The 22,199-nt window shown below is 37.9% G+C and overlaps 1 protein-coding gene across 1 annotated transcript; it reads left to right on the top strand.

Annotated features, from left to right (window-relative positions):
- The first annotated feature begins 527 nt into the window (after positions 1-527).
- LOC140926418 (uncharacterized) lies at positions 528-20,143 on the top strand. Its single transcript, XM_073376163.1, has 8 exons — positions 528-823; positions 14,801-14,903; positions 15,830-16,030; positions 16,729-16,876; positions 17,120-17,216; positions 17,346-17,822; positions 18,203-18,283; positions 19,688-20,143. Exons 3-8 carry the CDS (start codon positions 15,910-15,912, stop codon positions 20,141-20,143), a joined length of 1,380 nt encoding a protein of 459 aa, XP_073232264.1. The 5' UTR covers positions 528-823; positions 14,801-14,903; positions 15,830-15,909.
- The last annotated feature ends 2,056 nt before the right edge of the window (positions 20,144-22,199 follow it).

The raw sequence follows: 22,199 nt of genomic DNA, 5'->3' as shown, positions 1-22,199 counted from the left end.
GAGATTTGATGGCAAACGTTACCTTGTTGCCGGGTCTTACATTCTTCTAGGTATAAAACTCTCAAAGTTATAAACATTAAAAAAAAAATACCTCAAAGAATTCGGGGAGGTTTTTTATTATAAATTATAATTTACTTTTATCATTGTTATTGTTATTACAATTTCAAACTGATCCATAGTTTGCTACTGGAAGCGATCAATGACATTATGTTTCTTCCCAAACAAAAAGGAAACAGGATGTTTCTAATTAGTGATGCCATTATAGTCTACTTTGCACAATTTTTAAGGGCCACAACTCTTCTAACATTTTTAAATGTTAAATAAGCAGTGGCGTTTGAACCCCTTTAATTAATTTAGGAAATGGCGCCTATCTTTTTGGCAGGAGACGGGTAAAAAGCTTCTTGTAGTGCGCAACTCGGTTTTCGGGGTCAGTTTCAATCTTCTGACTTGCACCTGTGTTTATGTTGTTGCAACTTTGTTTTTAAGAAACAGTTTCAAAGCAGCTCATAACTTTTACTTTATCTTTTAAAAGCCACAAGCTTTTGACAATGATTAAGGTCATTATTATCAGGCTGCAACTCATAGACGTGACGTCGTAATTCCTTGTTTCTTGCTAAAAGGGGGAGAAAATAAGGATGTGTTACCAGCCACTGGAATTGAGCAATAGATATATAATTTACATATTTTAGAGGGTATGCTGATTATTTAATAATTGATTTTAAACAACGAAGCCCTTAATAGCTCCACTGCCAAATGTCGCAAACTTTCCCGGCTCCATGCCCTCAGGAAAGTCAACCAAGCTTAGCATTTGTTGATAACTGAGGTAAGTAACGCAGAGAAACCAATGACAAATATTACTTAGCTGTGATATAATAATGTACAGGTGCAATGGTGGAATAACCAACGTCAGCGGGCAGCAAAGTTATCGGATCGTAAGGTAGTCTTGCTGTACAGTTTAACACAAGCAAATTTTCTCATTCTACCGGTAAAAGAAGCTTAGACTCTTCATTCCCATGATCTCTATCTCCCAATGATGGCCAATCTACCCTATAAACCATGATCTCATCGTCAAAGTAGCGCAAAAATATTCTTAATCAATCAGAATCATTTCCCAGATCTGGGTAGTGAATCGTCATCAGTATAGAATTATTGCGCTCGTTCCTCAGTCGTCATTTCACGGGAGACTAGTGGTGATGGGGTCGCGAAATTTCGGCTGTTTTCTCGGGCTAAAAAATAAATTCTTACTCACTTTATCCAATTCGGTTCATTCGTCTCAGTCCAGATAAGCAAAATTGCAACGCGCCAGCCATGTATTTAATGGAAATAAGTAAAGATGAAGCTAATTCAATATCTGTCAAAGCTGTAAAACAAGCCGTCATTTAAGGCCTTTTCAAATAAGCTAAATCCGCTGAAAACGTTGTGCAGATGTTCATACTACTTATGGTAAAATATTTAACGAACTGTTAATCAGTCAGAGTCTAAGTAGGGTGAGATCTAAACTGAATAGTCATGTTGTTGGATTGGTCCAGTTCCAAAGGTCTCCAATAAATATTCAAATAATTTCACTAGGCGGGGAGGATTATTAAGAGGATGATTGATCGAATATCGACCACTGATTATAGGAGAGGTCATCAGTAACACCTCCTTTTGGAAGAGTCGGAAGTCCATCTTGTGCTCATAAGACGCAAAAGGTTTTATTCTCTCTCTTGAAGTAGTGTGCTTGGTGGACGTCGAAAGTGGTAGGAAAGTCTTTTGATAAACGCCTCTTTAAACGTCCTCTTTATAATTAGTTCAGTGTGCGGAGTGTCTCCATCGTCTCAGTTATTCCCTGCTTAGAAGCATTATTTTGTTCACGTGGTAAGTACTGCGGGCGGTATGCTAAAAGAAGGGCATAAGGGCATTTAGATAAAATCATGGACACTGTGTAAATTGCCGTATTTTGTTAAGTCCCCGAGTAAAGAAAGAAAATTAACAAAGAATGTCTTAATTTATTGGGGTTGCTTTCCGGCTATAATTCTTAGTTAATTATTATTCTCAAATGTGGGCGTGCATTATTTATTCGGAGGATAGCTCATCCTGGCTATAATCACGAATTGCGGCTTAAACGTCAAACACGTTTAACTCTGGTGGATGATTTGGCAGCATATTCTGTTGTGAGAAAAACAATACTTGCATTATGTTTTGCACCCTCTCATAGAAAAGAGCAAGCACGTACCTATACCTTTTTATTATTTACCCTAACATAAGCGTATATTGGGAGGAAAGCAAGGAACTACAGTCAAGCAGTGGTCATTATACAAAATGTTGGCCGATTGTTTTCTGAGTTTTATTTGTGAAACCATTCTGGCAGCCAACGAAGGAATTATAGCCAAGTTAAACTCACTGGTCACACATTCAAATACGAAAATTAAAGCCTATTCGCCTACCTTCTTTAGATCATAAATGCGTCAACTCATATTAACTTTTTGGTATTACAGCCTGGAAGTCTGTCTTTAGAAATTTACCAATTAATTGTAATTAAGTTAACAATGGAATTTATTCATCTGTCTCAGATCGGGCGAATTTCCCAATTTTTCTTGAAAACTCGATCAAAAATATATAAAACGTCTATGAAACATTAATTTTATACATGTAAATACATAAATTTCCTTTCAATAACGTACTTTCCTTGAGCACAATGTGTAAAATGTAAGCTTAAGTTTACCTCGAAATTCTTTAAAATGGTTGCTGACTTGATCGCAGTTCAGAAAAATAAACAAGCGCTCCGCCGTGAAAGGAACAAGGTCGAAGTCTTCGAAGGTAAGTTTCGCAGCTTAAAAGTTTTTTTGTCCCCAAAAAGAAAACAAACTTTTACATGTCACACGTCTAATCAAAACTGCCACACATGTGTTCGCGTAATGTTCTGAAAGAAAATCTACACTCACAGAAAAAAGATTCCGTTCCGACTTCGTGGGGTCCTTGTACAACAACGCTTCTGCAAAGCTTGCCATATCATTTTGTTTGTAGTCGCTATGCTGGTTTTTGCTGAATGAGAACAGAAGTTGCAGATAACTGGTTTGCCGTGGTAGGTAGGCTTGCAGCTAGTATCCTGAGGACGATCCCTGTTGGTCAAACAGCTTGCATTTGCTGATTTCGGCTAGAGGCATTGCCATGGCTGACCATAACCTGAGATCAGGCCCAATTTAAGCGGTTCTCATACATTCTCTCTAACGGCTACCGCTAAAATTGGGCCTGATACAAACTCTCTCAGGTTGTGCTCGTTACGGCCAGATAATGGCCATGGAAATTCAGAAAATTCATATGGTTGTTCATATCTTGTCAGGATTTGCTTTATTCACGGAACTAATGTGAGCGTATCGCGAAGTTGAATCCCTCTGCAAGTTGTTGACCGCTAACAAGGTGCCTTTTGATTACCAACAAACGAGTGCAAATCAAAATACTCTCTATCTTTAAACTGGTTTCATTTGAAAGTTTAGCCGGGAGTGACTTCTCTGAACAGGGTACGCAACCGGAGGCTCACTGCGAAAGAAACCTCAATCGCCAACTGTGAAGTATTAGACGAAAAATACCGCATCGCTATTCAAGGAATTTTCAGTGTAGGCATTATTATTGGTGGCTTAAGGTAACAGACTGGTTGTTTGCCTTCGCTTTTTGTAAAAAATAAACCAGGAAAACTGGTGTCCTCGCTCGTTGGCTGTTTGCTTTTGTTTTTAAAGATTTATGTACTGAAAATCGGGAAAATTGCCGAGAAAAATATTAAGGCAACAGAAAAATAGAAATTTCAGTATTTTAACTCCAAGTGCGCCTAGCTAAAATAATAAAACTAGTAGGACATCGTTTCAACTAGAGACAGAGGCTATACAGCGACCACAAATATGTAAAGAGGCAGAAACAAAATACTACAATTACCGATGCAAACGAAGCCGACGAAGTGAGGGAACACCGCCTGCCGAAGTTTCAGCAAAATGTGGTCAATAGAATTGGCAACGAAACCGTAGAGAGGCAAGTTTACAGTCAAAATTATCTTCTTCGATGCAACGATATGAAGCAAGAATTACAGGGTGTCCTAAAAGTTCGTTCCTCTAAATTCAAGCACCATAACTTTTGATCAAAACTTCATTTTTACATGAAATGCTGGAAGATGTTTATTTCTCTACTGAGTACATGTATTCAGAATTTCAGTTACTGGCATACCCTTTTTGTTTTGTTTTTTTGTTTTTTTGTTTTTTTTTTTATCACATTCTGTAGCCGTTGCTGCATGAAGTGGGATATAGCTTGTAGACCCACGGATGATCCATTTTGAGCTTTTCTATCACCTGGTGCGCAAGGGCCAGTTCAACCCCCAAGCAATATTTGTTTAGTTTAGGCAGCTGGAAAAAAATATATTTGGGGCATTCATCCAAAAAGATAATCATCCCGGCCTCCTTCCACAGCAAGATTTTGTACTTCTCTACAAATTTGAGACGAGCTGGGCGTTACTTGGCAGACTAAGTAGAGGTTTTTTTTAACCAACTCAGGGGCCTCTAATTTTAAACATTTTAAACAGCTTTTCATGACCCTTTCTGGACCTGGCTTGTTAACTAATGTGAGAGCTTTCTCGTTGAGTCTCCTTTTTTATATCTAGCCTGCTTTAAAACTGTTTACCTGCTTTATGCGGGAGTTTTTGGTCTTCCCCTTCATTTCTTGCCTTCAAATCCTTCATTCCTCCATGACCATTTTATCATCCAACATTCGGATTTTTCCAGTTTTTTAGCAGCTTCTACTACAGATAAGCCAGTAAATCGAAATATATATATGTGCTCTTCCCTTAAAATAGCTGAACGTGTTTGCGTTAAAGGGATATATCTTTCGTGATATTCACAAAAAACAAGGAAGGAGTTGGAGCAATTCGGGCTATAGAATACGAAAAATATGTGGCTGGAAAATATACTCGCGCACGTGCACCTTTGGCGCGGAAGTGCACAAATCGAATATTCGAGTCAAAAAATTGGCACAACAAGTATGAAAATGGTGAATTAGATTGAAAGACAAATTTTGTTTCAGTGATTTGCTTACCAAGTCCAATCGTACTGAAATACAAACTTATAAAGTAGAGGAACGAACTTTTAGGACACCCTGTACACCATCTGTAATTTCGACATGAGGAGTATCTTTCCAACTGACTGAGGACAGCCGATCAGCCTTTTCACCGTACAGTACGGGATGGACCATTAGAAAAGTTATAGCGGGGGAGGGTGGGTCGTTATCAAATTCCTTGTATGAATTTTTCTTAGGCCGTCGCATGAACTTTTTAGGGTTAATTTCATTTTCCCTTGCGCAAATATTTTTTTTGTACTTCGCACCCCCCCCCCCCCCTCCCCGTCACCCATAAGTTTTCTAATGGTCCGTTCCTAAGCTTTATTTTATAATGAACAGTTTAGAACACCGATAATATGTGACTTGATGGAAGCATTGCATTTGGGAACAAAATCCTTACTGAACAAAATTTTTCGTTTAAGCTTACAATTTTCATTCAATTTCCTTCACAAGTAAAATATATAAACACAGCTGTGTCTTTTAAGTCAAACATGACAAAAAATTGTGATTGCTGGCCTGTTTCTTATGTATGTACACGAATAACTATAAACACTTGCCTAAGTGGTAAAAATTTGTACTGAAAAATCAGGATGCATATCGTGGAGAGTCGGCCGAGATCTGTAAAATTCTTAAGATCATTTTAATGCAATAAATTATTGTTTTAATAATCATTTAAAATGAATAGACTCTATCTTACTATCTTCATTTGTCTATTCCTTCTCGGAAAATTCAGGATATAAATGGATTTTTTTCTTCAGCAAATGGCAGTTGTCATTCGTTGATGAATGTGTTTTTGCTGTTCTTGCAATGTTTTCAAAGCTTCACAAACGTGTGGACTTTTCCGCCATTATCTCCTTCACCAAAGGCAACCGGCTAGGGCTTCTCAGTTGTTGCCACTTGCCGATGTACCATTGATGTCATTTTACCAGATATCGCAAACGTCTTCCAATTTATGCTTTAAAGAAAGTTCAATAAACTTACTTGGCAGGATATGATTATCCAAGAAATCCACCAATGATATGAAAACAACCGTTTTTCAAAGAGATTGCTACAAAATACATAACTAAATTAACGACAAAACCTCTGCGGCCCGCTTCTTGTCAAATATTTTATTGACAGTGTAAAAAAACGGCATTATATACTAAATGTACTCAATTTTGTCCTTATCAAACCAATTTTTCAATGTATTATTGTATCAAATAAGGTCCAGGTAACTTGAAGTGAATGAATGAAATGTCAGAACAACAGACGTGCTCTTTTTACACTCCTAGTATACACCTAATTGCAGTAAGGTTGTCGTAAAAAATGAAAAAAGGAAAAAGCCAAATAGGAATTAATGAGGCTAATCAAGCCACATTTTCAGGATGGATTCATTTGTAGCCGTTACATTTCCCCGCTGAAATGTTTTTTTTTTTTTATTGCTTTTCAGCTTTAAAACAATAGAAAATTCCAACACACAAATTTGACGTCTATGTGCGGATGCTTCAAACGAATTCATAAGACTCATTAGCCCAATTAATTCCTATTTGGCTTTTTCCTTTTTTCATTTTTTCTATGACAACGTTTTTGCAATTAGGTGTATATTACTAGGTGTCTTGTATTGCAGTCTTATTTTATCTCTGCTCCTTTATTATCCCCGATACCATCCGTAACTGACGGGACAAATATTATAATATTTGTCCGTTGTGCTCGTAATACGGCTCATGAAACCAAGTCTTATCAAGTTAGCATTTCGTTCCTAGCACTTAGATCTGCATACCCATCTAACCAAAGGTTACACTTTTAACAGGTATTCACAAGAAACAAAAAACGCCAGAAGAAAAGGGAGAGAAAAACAGAATTCAAGATGTTTTCTTCATCCAAGTGTATTACCTGGTTTGCTGTATTCGTAACGGAGTCATTAATTATCGTATCAGTCAACCTCCTTACAATTATTGTTTTTATAAAGAACAGGAATCTTCGCATTCGTGCCATGTACTTGGTTATAAGCTTGACAGTGGCTGACATGTTGGTTGGTCTGCTGTCCGAAAGTCTTTTTCCACTAGTTCAAATGGAATATCCTTGCGACGTCTTAACAAGAGTACCCCTTGATGAGAAAATAGAAACTTTTATAAGTACTACCATCCTTGTTCTTCCTCTCGTCTCCCTAACAAACATTGCCGTGATCTCTTTAGAGCGCACGCACGCAACATTTCGTCCATTCAAGCATCGCGTCATCAAAAAATGGGTTTATGGGGTAATAATTGCTACTGTATGGGTTTTACCTGTGATGATACTGAGTGCCGCGGTATCTATCAATTTTTATGATTTTTCAGACAACTTATTTATCCTCTGGCCAATATACTATTGTTGTTGTCTGTTTGTTATCTGTGTTTCGTACGCTTGTATTGCAATTAACTTTGTGTGTGGAGCACATCCCCAGCACCATGGAGCAGTGAATAGACAAAGAAAACTGACAGTGACATTGTTCATAATGACTATTGTATCTTTAATATTGTTGATACCATTACTTCTACATCTTTTTGTTTCCGCCATTAGTCCCCAGAATATCCTTTTCTCACTTTCTTATTTCTATTTCTCGTTTATTTTGGCCGGTGTAAACTCTTTCGTAAATCCCATTCTATACTCTGTAAGAATTCCAGAGTTTAAACAGGCTCTTATTTCATTATTTTCACGTCAACGAAATGAAAACGTTGTTATTCTTGTTTAACGTTACTAAAACATTCCTCGCCTACTAACACCTCAAAACAGAAGTCGGTTATTTAAAGCTCTTGCATAAAGTACGACGACTGAATTTAGAATGCTTTTACAACGCGCCCGTCTCCCTACTCTGTACAACAGACGACTACAAGCCATAGTAGTGCTAATGTATAAAGTCAAGAACGGACTCAGTTGCGCGTGATACAATGTAATGTTTTCCAACTTGTTCGTTCGTAACGATTCTGCGCACTCGCTTCGAAATAATGATTTTATTATACCACGCTTTGATACTACACGATATGGTAAACATACTATAAGATATATAGGACCGGCCCTGCTTATAGTCTAAACTGAATAAAAACCTACGAAAATCTTACAGCTTAGCTTGTTTTAGTCTAGGAACAAAATTTGAAAACTTAGTTTCTTTATATGGTTCAGTGTTTTAGTATTGTAAATATTTACTTTTCTTGTATTCTAGTAGTGTGGGCTTAATTCAAAGATTATCTTGAATTTTTCTTAAGTATTTTAGCACCGAACATAGTAACTTTGTTTTCTTTTTTAGAATTTTAGTAGTACAGTTTATTTAGTGTCCCCGATTATTAGTCCTGTCTGGGCTTAATAGTTTGACTCTCAAATAAAGGTTCTATCTAATACGTATCTACTGACATTGTGCGGAAAGATAATCGTGAAGGTTTAAATAACCTGCTAGTGTAACTATCTCGGCGCATGCTTTTGGTTGTGTCGCAAATATATTTTAATGGAAATTTTTCTCAGAAGACAAGGCAAGATGTTATTGCGTTAATTAAAAATCTATCATCAACATTAATACAGGGAGGGGTGGAGTGTGTGTGTGCGAAAACAGCGATGAGTTGAAATGACTGAGCATCGGGGAGTTTGATTGTATCAACTGTTTGCAGTTTTTGGTGTTGACTGTGTTGCCCTTGGATAAAGCTGGCAAAAAAAACTTGGCCGGGAAAGACCTGCAGTTAGGTCTTGCTTGGACAAGGGGCGCGATCCATTCAACCAAAATTCCAACCGGTCCGACCAGGAAAAGAGGGCCACCTCAAAAGGTGGACCCGTTTTTTCGAAACTTTTCCGACCGAACCGATCCATTGAGTTTTGGACCGAAATTTCCAGAAAGTTTGGTTGAATGGATCGCGCCCAAGGTTTCCAAGCGGCTTTCTTGACGTTTCCACTTTGGTAAGCCCAACACATCTGTAAGTCTTTTCCCGGTTTTAGGAGGGCGGAAGGTGTACATTTTGTGTCAAAAATGGTATGGTTACTAGTAATGTTTTTTGCAATATTTATATCACCTACGGTGGATAATCTTGCTTGGGTATGTCTAGTTTTATAATTAGTATTATTAATTAATAAGTTTGCCTTATTAGATTGATTATAGCCATTTCTACATTGAAATAGAGACAAAGAGGCTTACAATAATAAGTTTTGCCTGAGAGACAAATTTATAACAAGAAGGTCTCAGCGAGGTTTAACGATATAAGACGGCCGAGCATTTTATTAGTAGTTAGTACTAAGTGAAAATTTTTAACTACTCATCGTAGAAGAGAATTCTCCATGAACCGTTCTAGCCACAGTTTCTTATTGAGAGAGTGTCGAGATCGCTGGTAAGAGTTTTATGGCTCCTTTTTCTTAGCTGACGGAGCCTTCCGTGGCCTTTTTCTCGTTTTGGAGAAAAAGGCTACAACAGACCTTGTCCAACAGACCTTCTTGACTGAAATGTCTGTTGACCGTAACCGAGAAAAGCTTACCGTTGCCCACCCCATCGCGAACCTAGTAACTATAACATTTTAATTTGATGAAAAGGCTAGAAAAGATCATCCTAATCAAGCATGATTGATACCATGAGATTATGTAAATAAAATGTCCAAAACAATTTTAAAATATAATGAACAGTAAAATAATGGGAAAAATTGGTTTCGTGGTACAAATTGTCGTAAAACGTAATTCTAAAATTTTCTGATAAAACAATACGGAAACGCTAGAAATTTTCCACCATGCATATTGTACAAAGGGAAATTTAAAGTGTTCCTAGATGTAGTGAATACCTTTGCCGATTCAACGCAGACCTGGCCGGATCTGATCAGTAGGTGTTATATTCAAGCTTATCGGCCGGCCTTAAAATTTAGTGAGAAGTATATTGCATTACTAAGGGCGATGCCACTAACTGATTTGAAAGGGTGGTTACAAATCGCGACAGAAGAAATAGAATTTCCTTATAATTTTACAATAGGTATCTTTAAGTAACGTCTCTTTTATAAGAAGTAAGTCGTTAGTTTTTAGATATAAATCTTTTTAAAAATGGAAGTGAGCACCATTCACAAAGGCGCGGACCCATAGGAAAACTAGACGCCGTTGTTGAAAGTGAGATCTCCTAACTCGGGATTCTAAAATATTATAATTCGGCACGTGCACTAAAGCTAGCTGGGTCCGCGCCTGCTAAACTGAGAAGAAATACCATAATCAGCTCACTATTTCGAAATAATTGAAAGTGATTCGCTAACAGATCAAATTAAACTATTAAATCAACACCTGCCAAAAGAGGAGTTAAGGTTGGTTCTCCTTAGTTAGAAAGATCACAGTACAGTCCTAAATTTTGCCAAGATATTTGCTACGTTTAAGAGCATTGGCAATTAACCTAAAATAAAATAAATATGAATATGTACGCCAAGCGGAAGACCCAGAAATGAAAACCTACGGAGAGAGGACAATAGTTAACAAGTAAGAAGCTCTCTTTGAAAGAAAAAGGACTTTCATCTTGAAAAAACATGTTCAAGTCTATCAGTTTGCAAAAATGGAGAGAAGGTTTGAGCTGATTCCTGCTCTATTGCAAACAACGTTTACAGACAATCATCTAGCGGCATTGAAGATCTGCAACAACCAGGAACTATGATGATGAATGACGGATGATGATTCTGGCGCCACGATAAGCTGATATTGTACAATACTGAGGACTGCTCGCTTGAAAAGAAAAAAAAAAACAGGTGAGAATTAAAAACTTTCCTTTATTTCTGCTGTATTAATCACCTCCAAACTATAGTGTATGAGGGTAGAGTTCGTTGAAATGACGTTATTTGCCTTTTTTCCAAGAAAATTGGTGGTTTTCACTGTCACGCCATCAAAATTAAAAATGGAAATCTTTCAATACAAAAAGTCTAGAATCTGGGAAATGAAAGAAGATAAATATACAAAAAGCCTGGCCAAGAATCAGGTCTCAGTGCATTATTTCATATGCGAGATATTCGGAAAAACGTTTTACCCAAATTTATAAAGCATTGTATGGAGACGCCATGCGTGTGTCCCTTTCAGGGGCACAAATTAAATATGGCCGCCGGAAACCAACAGAAACATCTGTTCTTGAGTTTTCCGACTAATGAGTGAATTCTTCGCTTGAGGAACTCATAAAGATTAACGTAATATTTATTCTGAGACAAGGAATGTTTAGATGGCAAAATCTCCCAAAATCGGTAATGTTTTTAACCCACATAAGAGCTTTCCTGGCCGTTAGCTAAATGACGTGTTACGCAAAAGCCTAGAAATTCAACCGTCCAGTGTCGCAAAACAAAGAGCCCGAGAATTTGTTTGTTTGAAAGTTTTAAGGTGCTGTAATACCACATGGAGGTAGAAACTCAGAAGAAGAGATGTTTTCTTAGTTTGACATTTAATGCCGTCATGTGAAAACAAAGAATTGGCCTGAAATTTCAATGTTGTTTATAAAACAAAACAAATACAGAACAATTTGCCATTGTCCCTCTATTTCTCTCCCGCCCTCCCATCCCTGATATTTTACGGGCCTTCTTCCCCCGAGCCTCGCTACGAGATCAAGTTTTCTACAATGTAATGGTCAACTAGAGGTGAACATTTGACCTTAGTAAAGGAAAATAGTCTGATTTTTAATCAAATGTTCTCTGAGCTTATCTCGCACTGCATTTCTAGAGAATGGGTGCGGCAACTGAGAATGCTCAATAAGACCATATCTTTTAAGGTTGTATTGCTCATGTGCTAATTAAATAGTTTTTGAGTTTGATCTCAGACTGCGATTTGGTGTATTCGGATCAAACCTCTAAGATAAACGGAGGGAGTGTAGTTTAAACATTTAAAGTCATTAGTATGATTTCATATTTGATCCTGAACGCTACGTTATTACGCACTCGAGAATGAGATCGCAGAATTCGAGATGGTATCACTATCGCTAACTCATGGACCATATCATATAGAAATGACCTCAAAACGTTAAAACCAGTAAACCACTCACATGACTACAAGAAACAGCTCCCTACATAGCCTATTCTTTGACGAATAATTCAGTCAATTTCATACGCTTTCCCCAAAATGGAGCTCCGTGCTGACTGTATTTCCTTTTTTGAGTGAGTTCACTTAACCTGTCAGGCTCCAGAGAGGACCGCTCTCGAAATACCTAGGATGTAGTAAACAGTGCACGCGGTTTGATAAAGCTCCCAAGACGCTCCTCTTCGTCGCGAACGATTAGAAATTAGATACATGTATACGAATTGAACCCTCTGACATCTGGGTAAACAGATACTAAATATTAAAACCTAATGCCAAATAGATACAAATAAATAACAAAATAAGATAATGGTATTAGTCTATAATAGGGTATGATGGTGTACTTTCTATTTCACAGGTTAAGTAAAACTTCTCTAGAAAGAAATCCAGAACCACTATTTTTATTCATATATGATCGCTTTATTCGAGTTTCGTTAAAACAGTGCAACAAACAGGAGGAAGACTATAAACAGCAAAGATTGTAGAAAAAACGAAAACAAGACAAAACCCGCAACTAAATAAGTAACTTGAAAAAAAAGTCAGAATAGCATTTATGGTGAACTATTTTCATCCAAAATTATCCTCCTGAAACAGAACCAAAAGGATTCAAGACAAATGTAGATCCACTAGAACTTTGCATGCATCTATCGTCAGGAGGTTTCAACGTCACCACTAACGCCGCCCAATCAAACCATGATATCCTAAATAAATTTCAGTATAAATACATGAGGCTTTTGCAACGTGAACAAATAGCGTTCTTACTTATCTATCACCTGGTTTCGGGCTATTTTACACGCATAAGACGTGTGGGCACAAAAATGTGTAAATATTTAGGATAAGCGCGTAAGAAACAATAGAATAGGTATATCGATCACTTTGAATAATTAATTATTTGTTGTGATAAAGGTTCACAGATATCGAAGATGAAATCTAACAGAAAAAATGACAATTTTACGTTTTGTGCTATCCGGTACTACAGCGTTTTTAACAGATGCTCCGCTATGCACATTTAAAACAAGTTTCACGATAATTGTCTTACGACTACAAAGGACCGCAGGGGACTGAGGAAACTTGTGAAAAATTGGAATGTTTAAATATCTTCATTTCGAGAAACTTTCCAAAATTTTCGTCTGCAATAATATCGCTATTGGATCAAAAACTACGCACCGTGATTTGAAAAACTTTTGGATCAACAACTTATAAATAGTGAACTAGAAAGACTCACAACTTCAACATCGTGTTTTGAAAATGTTTTTCGCAGCGCCAATAGCATATTTAAAATTTTAAATACATGGAGGGAACAAGGGATACACAACATTTACAGCGCTTAAAAGGTTTATTAGCTGCCGGTAGGTACTCTCCAAATTATTTGGATCAACAAGGTTTATGCCATATTCATCATGCAGCATTCCGTGGTTATCTAATATGTGTCAAGTGGCTGTACAAGCACGGAAGTTCTTTAACTGTAAGGTTAGATATTTTTCACAGTTTATATTGATATAGTTAATACTACGGTTGGCTTCCGTGATCAGATTTACGTTTGAAAGAATTCGAAATTCAGACTGATTTATTATGTTTGCAGCCACCTCAGACAAATTGTACAAGATCATCTGGACTACACATGAAAAAGTTCGTTTACCACGTTACAAAACAAATGCTCCTCGCATTTACATTTTGTCATCATTAACATAAACGTTATCGGTATCAGCAATATTTGTCTCTAAATGTAGTCAATCAGTGCAAGAGAAAATCGTCGAACATCGAATTGAAAACTTTATCCTTACACAAGGGTTTGAATTGGGTTTACTGTTACGTGTTATTTACCCATAATTTTTAGTGTTTGCTGTTCAATTCGCCAATTTTTTAATGTTTACTATTTCCGGAGAAAATGCTATTCCATGTTTGGAGGCTTTTGGTGAAAAAACCGTATCTGTTCACCGTAAAAATATATTATTTTTACCTATGAACATAACGAAATTTTCGTTTTTTTTTTCTCGGAAATCTTCCGCAGTCTTCGGACATCAACGGTAGTCATCGGAAATCTCTGTCATTATCGATAATTGTCGAAAAATGACCGAAAACTCATTGTGATATACTAAAGAAAATAATATTGGCCCTTTTGGAGCCGTTTTTTGGCTTTTTTTGGCGTGGAAAAAATTACTGTTACAGTGCATTTTATACTGTTCGTGTTGCAATTTAACTGTTTCATGTTACAGAACCAAAAAAGTGTTAATTGTTATTGAGGTACCCCCATTCATACCCTCTTAAAATTGATGTCGTGCAGAAAAAATTATTTAAGAAACATCCAGCTGATCAACTGAGAATTCTGAAAATATAACAGGCTTAATATCGAGTTGAGGTTGTCATTGTGGTTGGAATGTTATAATCTTAGGAGCGTAGCCCTTTGGTCAAGGATGCTACAGCGACAAATGATTACTAACAAGTTTTTTTCCTGTCTTTTTACCAAGGGAAATTTATAGGCCTACCCCACTAGCACCCTCATGCAAAAATAAGCATTTTGAGTGTCAATATATTTGGCACGAAGGGAGTACCTTTATTTCTCAGTTATTTTTAAGACTCTGAGTACTAGTGGTCCAGCCTCAAGAATCGAAACTACGATCTCCCGCTCTACAGTCAAGCGCTCTACCGACTGAGCTTATGCCTGCCGTGGTAAGTACAAAATTCCTAATAATCAATCTTCTTTGTGGATTTGCTTCAGGTCAGCAGAAGGCTCGGTACCAGCTCATTACGCGGCTGCTGGTGGTCATCTCGAATGCCTTAAATGGATTCACAGAAAAGCTTCTAAAAGCATTTCCATAACGGTGTGTTGTCTTAGAAATGACTTTAAACTAGCCAAGAGTTGGGATTAGTTATCTCAGTTAACATTAAAAAATAAATCTGTCATAGCAGTTCTATACACCTTTACCTTAATTAACGAGATATTCACAACGACTATAGACTGCTCAGCGCCGGTATTTTTTTAAAGTTTATCCTTTAATTGAAGAATGACTCGTGTTTTTAGACTAAAAACCATTGATTGATAGTGCCACAGCCGCTTACTTTGATCCTCTCACAACCTTTAAGCACCTGATCATGAGCTGCATGTATAATATTGTCATTCAGTTCTGTTTTCTTTACTCTATGACACTAAACTTAAGTAGTCTACCCGAGTCTTTTGTGACCCACGGTTAAATGAAAACGACTCGCTTCATCCTGCCGGTAAGCTTTCCGAGGGCAGAGGAAAAAAAAAGAGGGCATTACCCTCCCCACCCCCACTCCCACCCCTCAAAAGTTTGCTAGCAGGTTAGAGTCGCTTTCACTGCTATCTGAAATTATTTTTCACTTCTTCCAATTAGGACACAACCAAGAACGAACCAACACTTTTTGTATCTGCGCATAAACATAGTTCAAGTTGAAATCGAGCTTTGATCACCTATGTATGTTATGGTTTAATTTGTCCTTGGTTCCAATTTCATTTTTCTTCGTTTTTAACTTATTATCGTACATTACCATACCCCAAAACAAAGGAAAATAATAGTTAAACCAAGGAAAAAATGAACCATAACATGTATGTCTCTCATCAGGATAACAATGGAGCGACGCCACTATATTTTTCAGGTTTGCACTTTATTTTTGTACTCTGAAAACATATATTTGTTACTTAGAGAAATATGATATTCTCATCCCTTCCTGCCTATGACGCAGTTCATAGAATATTGATTGCGTACGTTAATTTATTCTTTTGTAGCTCAGGAAGGGCACCTGAACTGCTTAGAGTGGCTTGCGAAGTATTCTGGGACAGTACATTGGGAGGTGTCGGTGGATGGTATGACCGCTGCCCACGCGGCAGCCCTTCAAGGGCACTTCAGTTGCCTGGTATTCTTGTTGGGCTCTGCTGGCTGTAGAGCGCTGGCTCGAGACAAAGTTGCCAATACACCTTTGCATTACGGTATGAAAATACATTAACACTGAAAAAGGGTGTTTCTTGATGTTGCGGAAACCATCGTTGGTTTGGTTGTGAGATGGGGTGTGGGTATTCTTCAGTGTCCTTTCAGTCTTTTGTACTACTTTATTTGGGGATTGCACCCGCCCACCCGTCCCCAACAACAAACGGTACATTATAAGTTTCTCCCACCTACCCCTCCGATAAGCCAACATTAACACTTACTTCTCACTTAGGGCAAATGTTTATCGCGATGTTTCGACCGCGTACTGCTGGTCTTTATTAGGTGATGTAAGGAGTTCCTGACGTATGCTGTCAAACATGATCAGCAAGTCGCTTGAGAAGTATCTGACAAATAAAAATGGAGAGAAATGTGAGGCGAAATTCGGTTAAATACCGACTTGAATATATTTGACTTGTACTTTGAAAGTTACCAATACGTCCCTCTGTTAGGCCAACTTAATAACATACTTTATTTTTGCGTACTAAGAAGTTCACGAAAGTCGTAAGCACACCGTTAGCCCACAGTTGTGAGTGTTTCAAGTACTATGTTCACTTTTGAGAGGTTTTCCTCTCCTGAAAAAAACCAACAAACTTAAGTTCTATCCAGGATATTGAGTAGTCGAAGAGCTCCTTTGGTGATGGGCTAACACTATTAATTTATTCATATATTTAAATATTATTTATTTTATTGTATATTTTAGCTGCAGCCTGTGGCCATCTTCCCTGCGTGGATTGGTTGCTGGCTAATTCCAACTGTGTTGGCAATGAAAGAAATAAACTCGGTTCCAGTCAACTTCACCTAGCTGCCCAAAATGGTCATTTGGAGGTTGTGAAGCATCTTGTTAAAGGGTAAGTCTGTTCACTCTGATACAATTTTTTTGAACATAGATCGATATGTTCTTATTATTTTCCACAGGTGCATTGTTTCTCCTCTCAGTTCAAATAATTTATACGTTCAAGCACTACCTTGTCGAAGCTCTTTGAGATATCACTAAATTTGTGAAATGTAATTAGCAAATAGAGCAAAAGAGTCTTAAATCACAGTAATTGACTAATTATCATAATTGTATGTTTGCTTTCTTATATTGACAGTGGTGCAGCGATTAAACTACACGATAGACTGGGAAGAACTCCATATAATGTTGCCATAGAAAGTGGAAACGAGGCATGCGCACACTTCCTTTATCAGGTAAGTGGTGGTTGCTGAAACAGGATTTGTCCGTGACACAGTTAAACGCTATTGTAGGGATACAAGTAGCTGGGATAACTGTGGCTGCTAAAGTAAGACTAACACCTGCAAATGTGTTTGCTTTGATAGACAGAGAGAAGACCATTCTCAGGGAATCAGGTTTTAAAGCGAGTACGGTTTGAAAGAAAGGCAATGGAAAGAGAGTTTCAAAACACCCGAGTACGTCAATCAAGTCATGGTACGCTCAGAGGTGATGGATCTACAGACAGGGAACACTTGATACGAAAACCCTATGCCTTATACAGACATGGTGCTCAAAGTTTAGCCTTACCAAATGGCCCAAGTGGTTCTTTTGTACAAAGTGATCTTAGCTCACAAATAGATGGGATGTACACTGTTTTGGTACCTCAGCCATTCGAGACCTCCAACGAAGACTTGCACGTGAAACGTCACGTGAATAGAAAGAGTTTATTGCCTTGGACACGTGTTTATAGAATGAAAACGTCTACGTACGAACCTGATATTTCTGGCTGGTTCTCGTCCTCAAGCGGTAACAGTACTTCTTCTGAATTTCTATACTCGGCTGTGGCTTCGGAACGTTATCTGGTAAGAATGGGTGGGAAAGCGCCACGTTTTCTCTAAAGAATGTTGCAATAGTGTTAGCTGAACTTTTTAAAATCTTTCGTAATTTTTTCAGTATTAAACATAAATGTCGTTTCTTCACCCAGTAGGTTCAGAGGAAAGCTATAGACTTTTTTTACGGGAAGTTTCTCGGTTAAAGTGCACATAAACGCCTGGAAGGGGATCCTACCTTATTCTTTTGCTCCTCAGTGAAATTTCACAAAACTAACTACAACACTATAAGTAACATACTTATCTACTAATCAATTTGTTATGAATTATCATTACTTTAAAACTATGTCCGATGAAACTAAAAATGATATAATGATGAGTTTATTTTTCAAATGTGCTTTCTTTCTTTCTAGTCAACAAGTCATGAGGGTATTTCCTCGAAGAAACAAAGCTTATCATTACTATCCAGATTTTTTCCCAGCAAAAAGAATCAGGTTTTAAGTTAATATAACTTATATATATATATATATATATATATATATATATATATACATATTGTAAGTTAGAGACTTTGGCATATAATTCAGTAGTATAAGGCACAGTGCATATTTTCATAACGTTATAAAATAATGAGTTCGCACTTCTTTGAAAGTCGTACGTATCATTTGAACTCCTAATTACACTACCAACGAGATAAAATTAAAGACCACTAGGGATTCAAAATGAGAATGGTTGGCTCTAATAACCAGGAGGTGTTATAGACAAAACGAACTGCACTTTTATTTACGGTGAGTCCTATGGCCGGTTTTCAAGGTACGGTGGACCAGACTCTAATTGAATGTAGGGCGTTGCTCCCTTGGGGCTTAAGAAATCACCACAAAAACAGCAGCGAAAAATTCAAAAACCAATAGGCGAAGTAAGGGAAGCAACAGACTGCACGTGCACAGCACTTTCTAAGACGTAGTGGGCCATTTCCGAGTTCCAAAAACTCACTTGGGGCAATCGGTAAATGGCCTATCAAACCTTCCTATTTTGAGGCCTATAAAGAAGTATGTAAAAACTCAACTCCAGGAAAAATCTCCTGTATTTCACAAATTAAGCGAAGATAAATATACGCGTTTAAGTTTGAAAAAAGCATTTTTTCAGTGACGTTTTTTACTGCCGTTGTCATTTCTTCGTAGATGCTGAGGCTCCCAAGACTATCTTACGAAGCTTTCAACCACGAGGGGGTGGTAATTCCTATAATGGTCTATATGGGGTGGCTCTACCCGAAAGGGGTACCCTTTCCAGTCTTCTGACATATGAGGGGGGTGGGATTTCACTTATTGAAGTGTATCCTTGAAAAGGTAGTGAAATATCGGTGTCATTTCGGCAACAAAGCCCAAAAGGGCTAGCAGATGTATTTTATGACTGTAAAAAAAAAGTCGAGAAAACGTTTTGATTTTGTGATTAATTCATATATTAAAGGCATTGGCAATGCATTTAAAGCAGTGAAAGGAGATGTAAAGTTCTAAACTAGGTATGTGAAAGGGGTACCATTTGTCAATAGAAGGTATACGAAAGGGGTACCTTTTCTGTCAAAAATGGAATATCAAAGGCTAGGGGGTTGGACCCCGAGGGCTGAGACTCTCCGTATAAAACTTTGTTGAGTACTCTCCCGGGCTTTCAACTTTAAATTCGGACATACAAAAAGGAACTGAGCTTCTCGTCTTATAGTTCTTTTAATTTCTGACTACTAGATAGTGGCTTATCAGTATCTTTCATTGAATAGCAGAACCGTCAAAAACTCTCTTCCAGATTTCTGTTTTGGTATTCTTTTAAAAGGGAACTAAAGGGTGGCCATGCAATTTCCTTAGAGGTTATGCAGTAGAATGACTGTCGTGTTTATTTTCCGGTAGGAACTTTTCCCGCTGAGTGTTGACTACTTTGATGACATGATTAATAACAACGATGAAAGCAATATTTTCAAAAGAATTTACAGATCCTCTAGAGAAAAGCTGACCAAGTCGTCAAGCTTTGCGATAGAGCAAGCGTCACAAGGGGACTCCGAGTCATGTCATAAGAAGAAAAGCATAGTGGTGTCAGGGCATGATGGTTTCATTTCCAGCTTGAACAACCAGCGGAAAACTTCAGAATCGTACAAAGAAGAAGAAAGAGTGCACTATGGAAAAGATGAAATTGATTTTTCATCCGCTGAAACTGATCTTACAGCCCATTCCTTTAAAAGCCAGGGGGAAGGAGGCATACGTCGTCCAGGACAGTATGGCGATAGAAAAGTGACTCGTAAAAGCGTGGCAGTAAGCCAGATTCCTAAGGAAACATGTGCGCCACGAGATAGCTCGCTGATTTGGTAAATGACAGGATAGTCTTAGTAGGCCTTTTTCAAAAACACCATATCGTTGTGCTATGGATAGTACAGTATGTAAGCTTGGTTGTGTCAAAGACTGTTTCAAGAATATTCTTACTGAGAACATTTGCATTTTAATGTAGCAGTGCTATGATTAGCTGTAAAATGTTAAATTAAGATCTCCTGTATTCAGAGTAGATTAGGTTGCCTGCTTTCTTTTTAAATTTGTCTTTAAGCCTTATTTTTTCTAGACAGGCAAGAAAACGCAGACATAAAAGTCTTCGTTGTGACAAGTAAAATATATCTTAGCGAACAAGAAAAAGGGCAGAAGAACAAGTTGGAAAGTGCAAATCAGATTGGGAATTATGTGCTTATACCAGCACCTAGACCGTTTTCACCGTATAGTAAGGTCTCATACTGTGTGCTTGTGCCTACGCTATGATAAAACACCCGGCGATTATTATTTCTTAGTCGAGAAAATAAAGGTGTATTTGTGAAAGTTTCTTGGTTATCTTTGATCGTTTTATCTCTGAAGTCCAAGATTGGGAAGAATAGAAATTTTAAAAAACCCTTGGGGTAGGTATAAGGGCGAAAGAAGGAGGCAGGGAAAAGGGGAGATAAAAAAATATTCTGTTCTCTCTCCCCGCCCTAACCTACGATCAGGTGTTCTTCTTTCGGGGAAACAGCGCGAAAATTGGCCGACGGGGAAAAGGGAAAAAGGACCGCCTGATTGCAGGTCATCCCCGCCACCTTAGAGTCGCCTCAGATCCTCGAAAACATTCGCGCACCTAACGAAAGTTCCAGCAATGCAGGCTAAAAAAAGCCCCAGTCAAACAGTTATCTTTTTTTCAAGTAACATTATCACTTCTCGTGTTGACAGAATATTGTGAGCTTCTAAACCGAGTCAAAACAGGTACAGTGTGCCCTGAACAAAATATAACTGGATACGCTTGGGACCTGAGAATTCTATCCGCTGGTATAGGGGAAGGTGTAAAAAATTCGCCGTACATTTTCTATCATCGTCAGTGAAAACACGACTAAGAACCCGTCCACATGTATCCGAATATTTTGAAATTCACATGTCCACACGTAACGTTTTCGCCTGTCCACACAAAAACGCTGAAATGAAGGCGAGCTCCTTTGGTCATGTATAGGGAGTTTGAGACATAAACGTGTAGTCGTCTAAGGATCGTACATTTTTAACAATTGCTAAGTACCCAAGGGCGACGACGTTTGTAGACATGCCTTGAGGGAAAGTTTGAAAGCAAGCGATTCGTGTGTAGTTAAGCTAAATCTCCAAATTTTGTTGAGTTTGAACCATTTTCCTGGTATTCTGGAGCTTCGAGTTTAACGGCTTCAACCTCGCCCGCCTTCCTTATCGCAAGTACAACTCGAAATCCTAAACTTGCCAAAACAGCTTCAAACAGGCTAGCGAAGCAAAAACTGCGCCGGATGAAACGTAAATTGAAGATGATGTGACCATTGTTTGTTTTTATTTAGACTGAAATTGAGCTGCTTGCAAGTCGCAAAAGGCTCTTGAAGTCTTCAGTAAAACTCTATTTTGAGCGTTACCTTTTTGCCTTCTTGTGAACAGCGCTAGGCTCCATTGTCTCTCCGGAGCTATTCTCCATAGAAACATTTGCTTGCATTGTTAGTAGCTAGGTATTTTAAAAGAAGCAAACAAGGGCATGTGCTTAAACTTTGCATTACATTTGGCATGAAGATATACTTTCATGAAAAACGTCCTTACTTTTTGGATCATGTCCCGCAATGACATAGATAAGAACAAGTATGAACCGACTTATTAGTGCCATTTATACGAGGAAAACTAATAAGCGTTCTACATTAGACGTCTCTTAAACTGATAAAACGCAAACTTCTTTTAACAAATGGATTCCATGTTGCCGTGCGTCTATTCAGTAATAGATGACGTCAGATGTGGTAAACACAAAGGTGGTACACGAGCCGAAGGCGAGTGTGTCACAGGTATTTTTACCACATTTTGAAGTCTTCTGTGATCTATTACTGAACAAACCCACGGCAACAGGACGGAATCTATTTTT

Source organism: Porites lutea, chromosome 2 (genome assembly GCF_958299795.1).
Source record: "Porites lutea chromosome 2, jaPorLute2.1, whole genome shotgun sequence".
Taxonomy (NCBI): domain Eukaryota; kingdom Metazoa; phylum Cnidaria; class Anthozoa; order Scleractinia; family Poritidae; genus Porites; species Porites lutea.
Note: the sequence above shows the minus strand (reverse complement) of the source record. Positions and strands in the feature narration are given on the sequence as shown.

Coding starts and splice junctions, on each gene's coding strand:
- LOC140926418 (XM_073376163.1), top strand. CDS start 15,910: ATGACCGCTGCCCACGCGGCAGCCCTTCAAGGGCACTTCAGTTGCCTG. Junction 17,217..17,345: donor GCGCACACTTCCTTTATCAG/GTAAGTGGTGGT, acceptor TTGCTTTGATAG/ACAGAGAGAAGACCATTCTC. Junction 17,823..18,202: donor TGGCTTCGGAACGTTATCTG/GTAAGAATGGGT, acceptor CTTTCTTTCTAG/TCAACAAGTCATGAGGGTAT.